Source organism: Echinops telfairi, unplaced genomic scaffold (assembly GCF_000313985.2).
Source record: "Echinops telfairi isolate 266 unplaced genomic scaffold, ASM31398v2 ScPeMD7_7400;HRSCAF=8409, whole genome shotgun sequence".
Taxonomy (NCBI): domain Eukaryota; kingdom Metazoa; phylum Chordata; class Mammalia; order Afrosoricida; family Tenrecidae; genus Echinops; species Echinops telfairi.
In genome coordinates, this window is record NW_022111300.1 from 32,955,077 (window position 1) to 32,968,465 (window position 13,389).

The window sequence follows — 13,389 nt, forward strand, 5'->3', positions numbered from 1 at the left end:
TGAGGCTTAAATAAATAATGCAAAATGTTCAGCCCAGCCCTACCCACAGTGCTGCCCTTCGCCCTATATGACAATTACAGGGCTCTCTCGTTAGACTGCTCTCTCATTAGATTGCTGGAAAGAATCGCCGCCTGCTTGTGTTAGGAGCCGGTGAAAAGGAGTGTGATTCACTGTATTCTGCTCCCAAGCCGTCGGGCTGACTGCCCTCACGCGGGATTCTTCTTCTAAGAACTCTGAGTTTTGTTTGCTGTTGGATGATCCCCTTTATATATATCTAAAATGGCCAAAACCCTCAAATCCTAACCTTGAGCCCGAGTCGCAGGGGCCACCTGGAGGGCAGGCTTCCCCCGCAGCCCAGAGCTGTCCCCACCCAGGAGGACCGGGAACCCTGTGGCCTGGCAGGTGTCCAGAAGGCGGAGCCCGAGTCCCCCCGCCGCCAGGCGAAGACAGACAAGGACTATCTGCGCATCCAGGCGGCGCGGGATGCGCCTTTTCCCGCGATTTTTAAAAAAATAATTCTTGCCATCACAGGACAAGCACGAAACTGAAACGTAAGCAGAATGGGGGAAGGAAGGGACTATTTCGTGCACGTGTTACGTCTTCTCCAGCTCTGGGAAGGCCTCCCGCACTTTAAAAAGGAGCCCTTTGATTTCTCCCGAGCAGAGAGAGGGTCTCCTTCTCCATAGAAACGCCTGCAGTTTGGCGCCCTCCGCACCGGGGGCAAAGGCCTGGTTGGCGTCCAGAAAGCCAGTTGTGTCCCCTGCCCGAGCCCCGAGCCCCACTACCGCCGCCACCACGCCCCTTGGGGAATTCTCCCGGACCCCGAAAACTTGCCGGGAAAGTTCTTCTCAGGCTTCGGAGCAAAAGTCTTGGTCCCGGGGTCCACTGGGCAGCCCCGCGCCCTCCCTGCCTTTCCAGTTTCCGTGTCCCCCACGCCCCACGCCGAGATCCCTGGCCAGTTGTAAATCTTTCCAAAACGATTTGAGGGTGAGGGTAGGGGCGAGAGGAGAGAGCAGGAGAGAGAGAAACGATGGATTTAGGACTGGCTCGAGGAGGATAATCACTGGGCAGAAAGCCCGGGGACTCGGGGACAGGGTGGCAAAGAGGTTGGCACCGTGTCCGGAAGCGAGCGAGCCATCAGGTGGAGGAGCCTGGGGACCAGTCCGCCGCACGGCTTTGGCTCGAATGCCTGAAGTGGGAGGGGACAGGCGTCCCCAAATGGGCAGAGCTGGCTCCTGCATAAAGCCGCGAGCCCCGCGCGGCACTCTCTCCTGGGAGCGCGCGCTCGCCTTTTCTCCGCGTGCCTCCCGCGCAGCGCCGCCGCCTGCAGCCCGCCGCAGGTGAGTCCGCCGTGCTGCTCTTTATTCCGCCGGGCTCAGTCCCCGCGTGGCGGGGGACTGGCCTGATGAACCCGCTCGCATTTTTGCGCCTTTCCCCTTTTTTGTTTGTTGTTGTCGTTAGGTGCGGCCCTGTTCGCTTTCGACCCCTAGCAACCTCCTGTGGCGGAGCAGAACTGCCCCGAGGATTTTCTAGGCTAGCACCTTCCTCTTCTGGGCAGTTCTGCGCTGCCCCTCTATGAGTCTGACCGACTGGTGGGGCGGGCCCGCAGTGTCCAGCTCTTTCTTCCGAGAAACCATTCGGTGAGCTACCAGCTGACTAGTTCACCGCTGCACGCGCAGGGCCCCTGTTGTTTCTGTTTTTGATGGAGAATACGATCGCCATCGTTGGAACTGAATAAAAGCAGCAACACAGGACAGTCCTGGGCAGCCAGAAAGTACTTTCCCCCAGCCAGAGGCACCTTCCCAAGCCTAGTGAAAATGCAGTGTCTTTCGGTAGGATTTGGGGAGAGGGAGGGGGAGGGGAAGCTGCCCTTCAGCCCCTGTGGAAGAGGGTTTGCAGTGAGCGCCCGACACCCGACAAGCAGACGCCGAGTTATCAGCCCCATTTCAGGCTGTTCTCCAGAACATTACCTAACGTTGGCAGAGTGCATATTTAGGACTTGAAGAAAGTGGGGTTGGGGGTATAGCTGTTTCCATCGATTCGCTCTATCTGGGCTCTTAGGAAGGCTGCAGAGAATACCCACTGGGAGAACGATTCCTGTTTGGGTTGTTTTGTGCCCCAACTCATGACAACCCTGGGTGGCACAGAGTGGAACTGCACCGTTGGGTTTTCTTGCCTTTGTGCAAACCAAGAGAGCCCTGGTGGTGCTGTGGGTTAGCCTTCGGATTGCTAACCAGAAGGTTGGTGGTTCAAGTTTATCAGCCACTCCTGTCTGCTTCCAAAAAGATTTACCCGGCTTGAAACACTGGGATCACTATGACTTTGGACTCAACTCGGTCGCAGTGGGTTTGGCTTGGGTTTCTTCCTTGGTGCCTCTGAGCTTCAAAACACCCGCTATCCAGTTAACACTAGAGCCCACACCGTTTGCTCCAGCCAGGGCTCTGGGAGAATGGCCCCTCACACTTGCAGCCCTGAGTTTGGCAGCTTCGTTAGCAGCTGCACTTTCTGGCAGCTGGAATTCAGACCTGAAAGCTCCTGTAACTCTGTGCTCCGCAGAAGGAAATGTTTTCATCAGGAGACAGACTGCCTGACAGTAACTTCTGTGTTTTTACGATTTACAGCCTTCAAGAACACGGAGCATCTCCCGCTACTTAAAAATCAAACACGACTCAAAATAAAGATTATTGTAAGTATGGAATCAGAGTCAACACTGCAATCCTCTTGATGGCTGAGTGTGATGTGTTTGGATACTCGCTCTTCTAAGTCTGCCCAGCTCCGACTCTTCTCCCTTTTCATTGTTTAAGAGATAGGTGAGCCATAGAAAATGGGAGCCTTCCTGTTTGTACACAGTGCTTTTAGGTGGTTTCTCTTGTGTGATAAAGTAGAGAGTGTGGAATTGAAACCTTGGAATCATCTTGTGTTAAAGCGACGAGCACTATTAGTGATCCCTGTTGGGACTAGTGGTCTCACCCTGCTGCTGGAAACTTCACCAGCCGAAGCTTCCAGATTATGTAAGGGCACAGAGTCAGACCGGGGATGGGCAGAGCTCCTTTTTTCGTTGTTCCACCCCAAGAAGACAGACGGTGCCCCCCACATTGCTGAGTCCAAGCCCCGCTGCAGACCTCGCAGCACGTGCAGCTCTTCTCTCACTGATGGCTGCTTTGAATAGACTCGTGGGCAGTGTTAATGGGCCTGGCCCCACCCTGAGAGATCATGGACGCCAGGGCTCTGTCGGCCACTTGCCTCACCAGGCACCTCTATTGCCTCTTCTGCACAGTGAAGGCCTGAGTTTTGCAATCTTCAAAAATCCCTTCTCACTCTCACATATTTCCATTTTTTTCTACTCTGGACTCTAAGAAAATGTTGCTGCTGAGTTCAAGGGTGAGGTTCTCCAAGAGCCATGTGACAAGGACAGAGGGTGTGGGGGAGACCACCCACGCAGGAAGAATAGACCATCCCTCCCCTCTTGTCTCTTTCTTCCCATTTTTTCCCTTTGATTTTTCTTTCTCTTTTAAAAAATCCTGTATAACAATCCCACCATTCGTTTGCTTAGTATTGTTCTTCACCCGGTAAAAAGACATTCCAACCCACAGGCACAGCGTCCTGGTACCGGAGCAGAAAGATGGTTTCCCTGAATGAACACAGGCACATTTCTCCCTAAGGCCTGTCAGAAACATCTTCCACAATTGTGGGTTTTCCTGAATCACTCTGATGGAATGTGTGTTTTTAAGTCACAGATCAAACCAGAAGAGAAAATAAATAAAATTAAAAGGAGGGTAGAAATACCACACAGAGCTTCTCTGGAATTTCTGCAGGAAGCAAATTAGCATTCATTCAAGATTGATAATCATCTTTAGAATTATCTTTACATGCAATGGAAATTAGGGTGGTGGAGGTTTACAAAAAGCTACCAGATTTGTTGAGTTCAACAAAGAATCATTTATAACCAATATGATAATTTCCAGTATTTAAGACAATTTCGTCCATATAGATGAAGCAATGCCACTTAGAAGTCTTGGGCTGGGCTTTTGCTGTGCGTAAAGTGTGGCTGGTGTCCTTTGTTGAGCCCTGGTGAGCTGTTGACCACAAGGTGGATGGTTCAAACCCACCTGCCGCTCCGCAGGGGTGAAAGATGTGGTCATCCGCTCTCTAAAGATTGACAAAGCCTTGGAAACCCTATATTGGGTTGCGATATGTCAGAAGCAACTTCATAGCAGTGAGTTTGGTTTGATCTGGTTTGATTTGGGGATTGTGAATTGGGTGACATTTCACGGAGCAGAATCTTAGTACAGAAAATAGCGGCCATGCTAGCACTTCCGATCTCACCTCTCATGAAGAACAAGCCTGGGAAAACGTGGGTTGGTGTCGGTCCCCTACTTGAAGCCATAACGGTTTGCCTTAAGAGTTTTAGGGGACAGCCTTCCGACTTCCTAACCTCCTGCCAGTTGCAAAACGCAGCGGAGCAAAACCTACTGACCCTCCTCGCCTTGGACAGAGCTTTGCTGATGGAGAGGCCGCACTGCCCCTAGCGGTCTGCACCGGGGCTACAGCTCATCGGCAACCCGGTGGGCACACGCCTGCCTCCCCCCATCATGCACCTCGCGCCCTGCTGATTCACATATTTTTGCCCTTTGTCCTGTATGGAGAGAAAGGAAGGATGAATGGACGGTCTTTGATTGGCGGCGCTGGTGACGCCTCTCATAGTCCTCTTTGGACCGACCCCTTTGGAAATAATGGCAGTGAGGCAGCGCGCAAAGGCTTCTGCAGGCTAAGCTTAGCCCTTGCCCACGGGCCGGACCAACAGGTATGGTATGGTACCTTTGGGTAGCTTCTGGACTGGGAACCCTGCCTCTGTGCTCCTACCGCGTGTGCCTTTTCTGAACGGGCCTGGGTATCGGGGACCAGCAAGTTCTGCTAAGCGGTGCGCCTGTGGTTGGGCCAGATGCACGGAGTCGCTTGGGCTTAAACGGTGGACGGTGGAAGTGTGGAGTTTTGACAGCTATTAAAAAAAACTAGGTGCATCCTGGTAGTGCCGTGGATGAAGCTTTGGGCCTTAACCAAAAGCCCACCAGCCGCGCCATGGGAAAAAGATGAGGCGGTCTGCTTCAAGGATTTCCAACTCCAAAACGAACTCCCAACTGTGGAGTCAATGCTGACGCATAGTAACCCCCTAGGGCAGAGGTTCTCAACCTGTGGGTCGCGACCCCTTTGGGCAGTCAAACGACCCTTTCACAGGGGTCGCCTAAGACCATCGGAAAACACACAAACATTTCACAATATATAATTACATGTTGCTTTATGACTAATCACAATGCTTGGATCATGTTCAATTTGTAACAATGAAAGTACATCCTGTCTATCAGAGATTTACATGACGATTCATAACAGTAGCAAAATGACAGTTATGAAGTAGCAAGGGAAATAATTTTATGGTTGGAGTCACCACAACATGAGGAACTGTATTATTAAAGGGTCGCTGCATGAGGAAGGTTGAGAACCACGCCCTGGGGGGCTCCCAGGTATCTGGTGACGGGAGTAGAAAGCCCGTCTTTCTCTCTTGGAGCTGCTGGGGGGTTCACACTGCAGATCGCAACCCAAGGTGTCAATAGGACACCACGGGGCCCCTCCCGTAAAGATTTACAGCCTCGGACACCCTAGGGAGCAGTTTTGCTTTGTCCTCGCAGGCACTGTGAGCCAGAATGGACTTGACAGTGGTGGTTGTTTTTCTACTTCATTCGTTTCTTCCCTTTACTTCACTAACTAGAGCCAGTACTTCCTGTTCTCATGTTTCAGAAAGAACACTCTACTTTCTTTGTTGAGACCTAGTGGTCCGATTGGTTGGCATCGAAGCCTTTCCATCCATGGAAGAACCTTGCTCAATCGCCCAGGCTTGCCTTCCCAGAGAGGCTGCATGGGTTTAAAGTTCCCTGAAGGAATGGAGCTAGCCTCACTCACTGCCACTGAGTCGAGCCTAACTGAAATTTTAGGGTGAACTACCGTGGAAAGGCACTTATATCTCATATCCAGTTGCCATAACTGTGCCCCCCCAGAGGCTCCAGGGATTCAGCAGTCCAGATAAACAGGCCCTGGGAGATGCAGATAACTACTCCTTGGCTACTAACCAAGCAGTCCCTCCAGGTCAAGAAGCTGCAGGCATGGTTTCAAAAGGTCACAGCAGTGGAAAAACCAGGGGAGAGCAAGTCTACTCCAGCACAGGGGAGTCAGAGTGGGCCCAGCTTCTGGTGGGGTGGGCTCTGTGACAAAGCCAACGGTCTGCTCGAGTCCTGAGGAGAACCCGCTCATGGGGGAACTCTGATCTCTAGGGCATCGGGGCCTACAACCTGTCCCAAGACTTGGATACCAGGGGACTCATTGCCCCAAGCCTTCTCAACGTCAGGCGGTGGATTTGTACAACAGGAGTCTGACATTTATTTAACGTTGGGTGGTTCGGCAGGAAACTCAGGCCATGCAGGTCCCCAGTCATGTCGGGCCAGTTCTGTTGTTGGTTTCGTGTCTGTATCTCCCAAATCTCTGGAGTGATGGAGCATTTAAATATGTGCTTGAAATTTGGAGCGCATGAGTTTGTTTATTTTAGAAGAGTCCGTCTACCAAGGTGTTCCTGTAGTTAGTGGAAAAAGCCACTGTGATATTGTCACGTCATGCTACCTCTGTAGGACTTGTTCTAGCTGCCTCTAGAACCGACAGGTGGTCGGTTCAACCGGTGAGCTTCTGGTCAGCATCTGGACTGATGTCAAATGCGACTCATAACTTGGCGTGGTTTTGACAATAAGTCCCTGTAGCTGAGGAAGGGGCTCATGAGTAATATTTTCAGTGGTGAGGTTTAAAGAGGGAGATGGCAGGAGATAAATGATAGCCATCATTGAGTGGATTATGGAGTAAAAGGCTACTTCATCGATTCATTATTCAACCTGTGTTCCCTGGCTTCCCTGTGGGACCAGCTAAACTCCATGGGGGCTTAGGTTGGGCTCCTGACTGCCGGCAGCTTTCAATTTATGAATTTCTTATTGAAAGACTTGGACATGCTGAGGGCTAATGACTGGCAAAAAGAAAATGAGCTTAGCCTGGGATACATTATATAAATAGCTCATGCTTGGTATGATGATTAATGGCCTGCTATTGTTTAAAAGAACCGGATGGTTAATTGGGCAGTGACGTTCTAGAATTGAAGGGAAATTGTTCATCAGTTAAAAATTGCTACTCACATTTGATTTCCATCCTGGGATTTACAGGAGCTAAAACTAGTGCCGGGCCTTTGGCAAACACACACAAAGAAACAACAAAATTGCATGATTCTGTTATCTGTTAGTTGCTCTATTTGTTGGCTACAGTGAAAGGAACCATGTTGGGGCCAAACAATTAAAAATAGCCATGAGGACCCCTTGCTCACAGCTGACCACAGGGGAGAAGACCAGCAGGTATACCTGCATGCACTTTGGGAACTGCCTTGGCCATGTCTTGCGTGGCTGTCGTCTCAGCATCCCGCAATTGTGCCTTCCGCGTCTGAGGGTTTGGTGTTTCTCTACTTCATACTTACCTAGCCACACTTAACTGGTGCGCTTGGCTTTTCTTGGACATTCAAGATGGCTTAACACTCTTCCTTTGCCTACCTCTGGGATTGCATCTTTGGTATCCTTTCCTGTTCGTCATCGGCACTGCGAACCATTCGTTCTTTTGTCTGCAGGGTACCACATCCGGGTGATGTTGGTGTGTTCCTGTTCCGGACTCATCCTGGGAAGGGAATAACCTCATAGTGCACACATGTCATGGTTAGGTCATCAGCATTTTCCCCGACGCATCCTCATTACAATGATGCCCTCGACATGCATGGATTGTGCAGTCCGGATGTGACGAGTCCTTGATTTTCAGCAACTGTACCTACTTTCCCCTGCCCCAGTTCCTCGCCTCTGTGGCACATCGATCACGGTTATTTCAACACATTTCAGGAACAAATTCCAAAAGTCACAGCTATGTGAGACCATGGCCTTGTTAAAAGGCAAACTCAAGTACTCCTTCCCTTGGAGAGAGTGTCCTGAGTCTGTTCTTACATACACACGGTGCTCTTAAAATACGTACCTATCCATATATGTGTACCAATTAACATTTTCACCAGTCAGACTGCTTTTCTTGAAAATAGTCTGCGTGAATGAGCAACCTGATGCTGTGGCTCCTCTCACTGAGAGCATGGCAGCAAGCACTGGACCCTAGCTATTTCTGTGCTGTTTCTTGACTCGTTATGTTTTAAGGAGGTCTTTTTCGGTCTTGTCCACTAGACTGAGCTCCTTGAGCGCAGGAAGCAGAAATGCCTTTTGAATGAGAGATGGAGCTTTGTGAAGTACAAGGCCACAACTATCCGACAGTCACACGGAAAACACTGATGACAGGTCAGGGGGTGGGGGTTGGATTTCAGTAATACTGTCCTTGATAGTTCCAGGGGGAAATGCTGCCATCATCGTCGTCCCAGGAGACATGGTCTTGGTGAAGGGCCTTAAAACTCGTCTGCTGTAGCTGCTGTGACCATGCCAAAAGCTGACCAGGCTGCAGTGTTTGAGCCTATGAGGTATTTATGTTTCCTGTTCTTTCCTCAAGGACTCCGAGGAAGAAGCAGCCATGGCTGACAGCCCCAATGTTGTGAAGCAGGAGCAGGGCGAAAGGAAGGTTTCTCCATGCAGAGGGAAACTCCCCAAGGCTCTTGGCTACATCACTGGTGATATGAAAGAATTTGCTGATTGGCTCAAAGGTATTTCTCTTCCATCCTTGGGGAGATGGGAGAAGTCTCTTTGGGGGGGGAGCGGTTGGTTCCTTCTTTTTACTTTCATCTTTCGTTCCACCGCCTCGCCTTGGAGCTCTCTCTCTCCTCTGCATTTGTCTGCGCTCCACTTACTTCTCTCCCGCAAGCATCACCAATGATTTGAATAAAGGGAGCGGTCAGAGATCTTCTCATATGCTGGAAAGATGTCTGGCTCGACACTGTAATTTCAGTACTTAATGATGCAAATTGTACTATGAGTAATTCATTCCTTTATGTTAAGAATCTCACCTCTGAACACGGTACCTAAGTGCTTTCTGGAATTTCAGTTCTAGCAGGGCAGTGTGAGTTGGGCAAAAAGAAATTGGATATGGGTTCCATTGAGGGAGAAAAAGCTTAGAGGAACATCCAAAAGGGGTCTCATCTTGTGACCGTGACCTGGAGGCCAATGCTGGCCTTCTCCAGCCTCACCAGGGAGAGGAGACCAGGCCTAGACGAAGGTGAGCAAGACCCGTGCTCGCCACCTCGCTGCCCCTCTTCTGACACCGACCATTCCTCCCGCGGCACCGAGCTTTTCTGCTGGATTCGCTCCTTCACTGCAAGGGCCACACGGAACTCACAGGCAACACCCGCAACGATGGGCTTGATGAGAGAAGCTACAGGGTAGCCCCAAGCCAGAACTGGGAAGCAGTGAGCATGCAGGCATTTTCCACAGCACACTCCTCCTCAGCCAGCAGCCAAGGCGCTCTCTTGCTCAGTCCTCAGCCATGAGACCCCTTGGCCTCTGCCCCACGGCCTCATGGTCCTGGCACTGCTTCTCAGCTCAATCTCCCGGTCTCGGCCATGGCATGGCCTCTGCTGCCTCTGCTCTTCGGGCAGGAACTGCGAACGTGCCCCGCTGGTGATTCTTCCTCCTTGCTGGTTTCCAGGAATTCTCTCGTCCTGCTTCTGAGATGCCTCGTGCTCACAGCCACCCATCCCCTCTCTATGTGCTTCGCACGCCCTGTTTGCATGGTTCCACCCGATCGTTTGGTGGAAATTACAAAGACGTGGCTAGACAAGCCATTGCAAGTAATTTCGCCTCCTCTCGCACCTTGGTGGCAGGTAGTCGTGATGGTTTTGCTCGGAGCAGGTTCCGGTATTGGGAAGCCGTGCCATTGGCCTAGGCTGCGTCCTCAAGTCTGCCCATCTCGTGTCTTCCAGACAGGTCTGTGGTGCTTCAGTTTATCGACTGGGTTCTTCGGGGACTATCCCAAGTGGTGTTTGTCAGCAACCCCATCAGTGGAATCCTGATTCTGGTGGGACTTCTGGTCCAGAACCCCTGGTGGGCTCTCAATGGCTGCTTGGGAACCATGGTCTCCACTTTGACGGCCCTGCTGCTCAGTCAAGACAGGTAGGAGGCCAGCCAGGGACGCTGAGCCTACTGACAATGCACACCCTTCTCAAGAGAAACAGCCTTTGTTACACAGGACCCTTGCTATTTGCCTTTCTTTAGTCAGAATCAGGGGATCACTTCTACCCTTTGACTCATGGTGCCCGAGTAAGCAGCCAGTCTGAGTGATACCAGATTCTCATGGCAGCGCAGGTAACAAGAAGTAAGCTGCAAGGTAATTTCCAGAGGAGTTTTTTAAGGATCTCTTTTACGGGTTGATAAAACTCTTAGTCATCAGCATGTTGTTTGTTTTGGGCAAAAAGGTTTAGGAGTTTATGGGACGATTTAATGCTTTGATCATCCTCATTATGTTTCTGAAGTTAGTTCAGCAAACTCAATTTGTAAACAATTGCAAAGGTTAGGTTTACCTCCTAGAGAGATGAACAGCTGTAAAGTCCAAATTGGTGAGTTGTGACTTAGGACGCTTGAGTGTGTGTCTTCCGAACTACATGTTAGGTTAAAAACAGCATCTGCTTCAAACATTGATCATAAGTAATGAGCTGACTCCCACCTGGGGAGAGATGGCCCCGGACTGCTAATTCCTGCAGGTGTCCAGGAGCAGTGTGTAATCACCAGTCGATGGCCCTTCTGCAACTATGCTCTTGTAACCCTTGCTGTAAATTACCTGAGGATGTTTCAAGGAGAGTCAGCAAATGTCAGAGCCAAGGAGGAGGAGGATCTTGTCTCCTAAATTAAGCCCTATTCTAGTGTGCATCAACGGACAGTCTTCAGTTTGGGGCTGTGGGTGAATTGGACCTTATTGAATAGGCCTTCATTGTGACGCACCAGTGAACGTTGACAGCGTTTCCTCATCAGGCATTATTTATAAAAACACGCCCCACTCGCCTGTGTTCATTTTCAAATCTCTTTCTACTTGTCTTAGTCCTGAAGGACCGCATTAACATGGGAGTCTTCTATTTGACGGGAATGCATGTCCTCAGTTCTCTAACCAGGGCCTCTCACAAGCTGCAGCGAGTGACATTCATCTGCACTGAACCTCATTGCAGCAGCGACAAGTCTCGGCCTCTCTCTCTACTTGAGTCGTGTGCAATCCCAATTGCTGCCGTGCATCGTCACTTCCTGTAGAGCCCAGCTTACGGCCAGGCCAGGGGTTCAGAGCAGAACTGCTCCGTAGAGGTTCCTTCTGGAAGCAGATCACAAGGCCTGTCTTCTGAGACGTCTTCGGGTGGGTTCGAGCCACCAACCTTCTGGTTAGTGGTGAGCTCTTAACCATGTGTGCCCCTCAAGACAAAACTGAAACGCACTGCCATTGATCCAAAGCCAGCCCCCAGGACACAGTAGAACTGCTCCCTAGGGTGTCTGATTCTGCAGATGTCAACAGGAGCAGGTGGCCTCTTCCCTTCTCTTGAAGAGTGGCCAATGGTTTGATGTTGTTCATCCATTGTGTCAAGCACATTTGTACATTTGTTGCCATCATCATTCTCAAATCATGTGCTTTCTACTTGAGCCCTTGGTATCAGCTCCTCCTTTTTCCCTCCCAACTCCCCTCCCACCCTGATGACCCCTTGATAAATTATAAATTATTATTATTTCATATCGTACAGTGACCTCTGTCTCCCTTTACCCATGTTCCTGTTGTTCAGCGCCCTGGAGGGTGTGGTTATGTGTTGATCATTGTGATTCGTTCCCCCTTCCTCTCTCCACCTTCCCCCTACCCTCCTGGTATCGCTCCTCCCATTTCTGTTCCTGAGGGGTTTATCTGACCTGGATTCTGAGTGCCCTGAGCTCTTATCTGTACCTGTGAACAACCTCTGATCTAGCCAGAACTGAAAGGCAGGACTGGGGTCATGAGAGTGTGGGGTGAGGAAGCCTCAAGGAACCAGAGGAATATAGTGTGTTTCATTGGTGCTATACGGCGCCCTGGTTGGCCCATCCCTTCCTTGGACCCTTCTGTGAGGGGAGGTCCTATTGTCTACAGATGGGTGTGGGGTCTCTGTTCTGACCCCCCTCATTCTCAACAATATGTTTTTGTTTGTTTGGCGGGGTGGGGGGGTGCTGATGATTTGAACAACCGACCTAATGCGTAACCACTATACCACCAACTCTCCACTTGTGACCCCAAGGACTCCTCTGTCAATTGTGTTGGCTAAACCTGGGGCCGGCAAACTTGAGATGGAAGAGCTAGTTCTGGCCCTGGCAACAATTTAAAAAGTATTCCAGAGCCATAAATACATTTTTACAAACATGAAATCACCATTATCTGAATAATAGTCATTGTCCTTTTCAATTTTACTTCAGAGCCACATGTACACACCACAAGAGCTGCATATGGCTGAGAGCCAGTTTGCTGACCCTTCGGATAAACCAATACAAACTGTCTCACATGTCCCGAAGAATTCTTTAAGGGAGGCAAGGTTCTTTTGAACAGAGATTCCCACCTGGACGCCTCTTGTCCAGATGAATGTCCTTAATGCATTTTGCCTGCTGGCTCCTGCCCCTGGTTAACAAAGAGCCAAGAAGCTCCCATACACCTTCAACTCTGTGACGTCCTGGCTGCCATCACCGCTCCTTGGGGTCAGGCATTTGACCTCACCACACACTTTAACACCTTCACATGCACATTCCACTGACACACACACCCCGCCACCTTCCTCCTGTTCACACACACACACACGTACACTTTACCGAGTGCTTAGATTCTTGGAAAGTGGACCCATGCCCTTCATGGTCCCAGATATGGCTTGTGTGGTGCATGCCTAGGCTGTCAGCATTTCTTATTCTATAGAAGTCATGCCCATTCCCGGGTACAATTTAGGAACAATTCTGACCAGGGGTAAAAACCTAGGCGTGGGAACATCTTTGACAGTGAGCAGAATGAATTAGGTGTCACGTTGTCGAGTCAGAGATTGCTTTGTGATAACTTGGAGATGTATCTCTGGGGAAAACCAAATAGAAGCCTAGGAAGACAGAAATGCCCAATCAGACAGAAGATGGGTGTTTATAGGGGCAAAGACACGGTGAACATGAATCTACATCTCAGGAGTGTTAGCTCTCTCCCTGAGAAATCACACATCGGGAGCAACTTTTAATGTAAAAGCTCTATTCAAAGGAGAGGTCCTGAATGATCTAAAGAAATAAACACTTCCTAAGTGGGTGAAGGGAGACATCGGACAGTGTAAGACTGACAACATAATTTATACATTATCAAGGGTACATGAGGGTGGGAGAG

The 13,389-nt window shown here is 50.2% G+C and overlaps 1 protein-coding gene across 4 annotated transcripts in view; it reads left to right on the forward strand.

Moving 5' to 3' along the window:
* The first annotated feature begins 532 nt into the window (after nucleotides 1-532).
* The window catches only part of LOC101645833 (urea transporter 1), a 24,843-nt gene continuing 11,986 nt past the window's right edge, over nucleotides 533-13,389 (forward strand). The window contains exons 1-5 of one of the 4 annotated variants that reach the window (XM_045296172.1): nucleotides 1,301-1,340; nucleotides 2,622-2,686; nucleotides 4,647-4,804; nucleotides 8,608-8,758; nucleotides 9,971-10,160. In XM_045296172.1, coding sequence (XP_045152107.1) covers nucleotides 4,658-4,804; nucleotides 8,608-8,758; nucleotides 9,971-10,160 — 488 coding nt within the window. In that variant the 5' untranslated portion in view covers nucleotides 1,301-1,340; nucleotides 2,622-2,686; nucleotides 4,647-4,657. Of the gene's footprint in view, nucleotides 552-1,300; nucleotides 1,341-2,621; nucleotides 2,687-4,646; nucleotides 4,805-8,607; nucleotides 8,759-9,970; nucleotides 10,161-13,389 lie in introns of those variants that run through there. The other 3 variants (XM_004703091.2, XM_045296174.1, XM_045296173.1) reach the window with 3 other exon arrangements.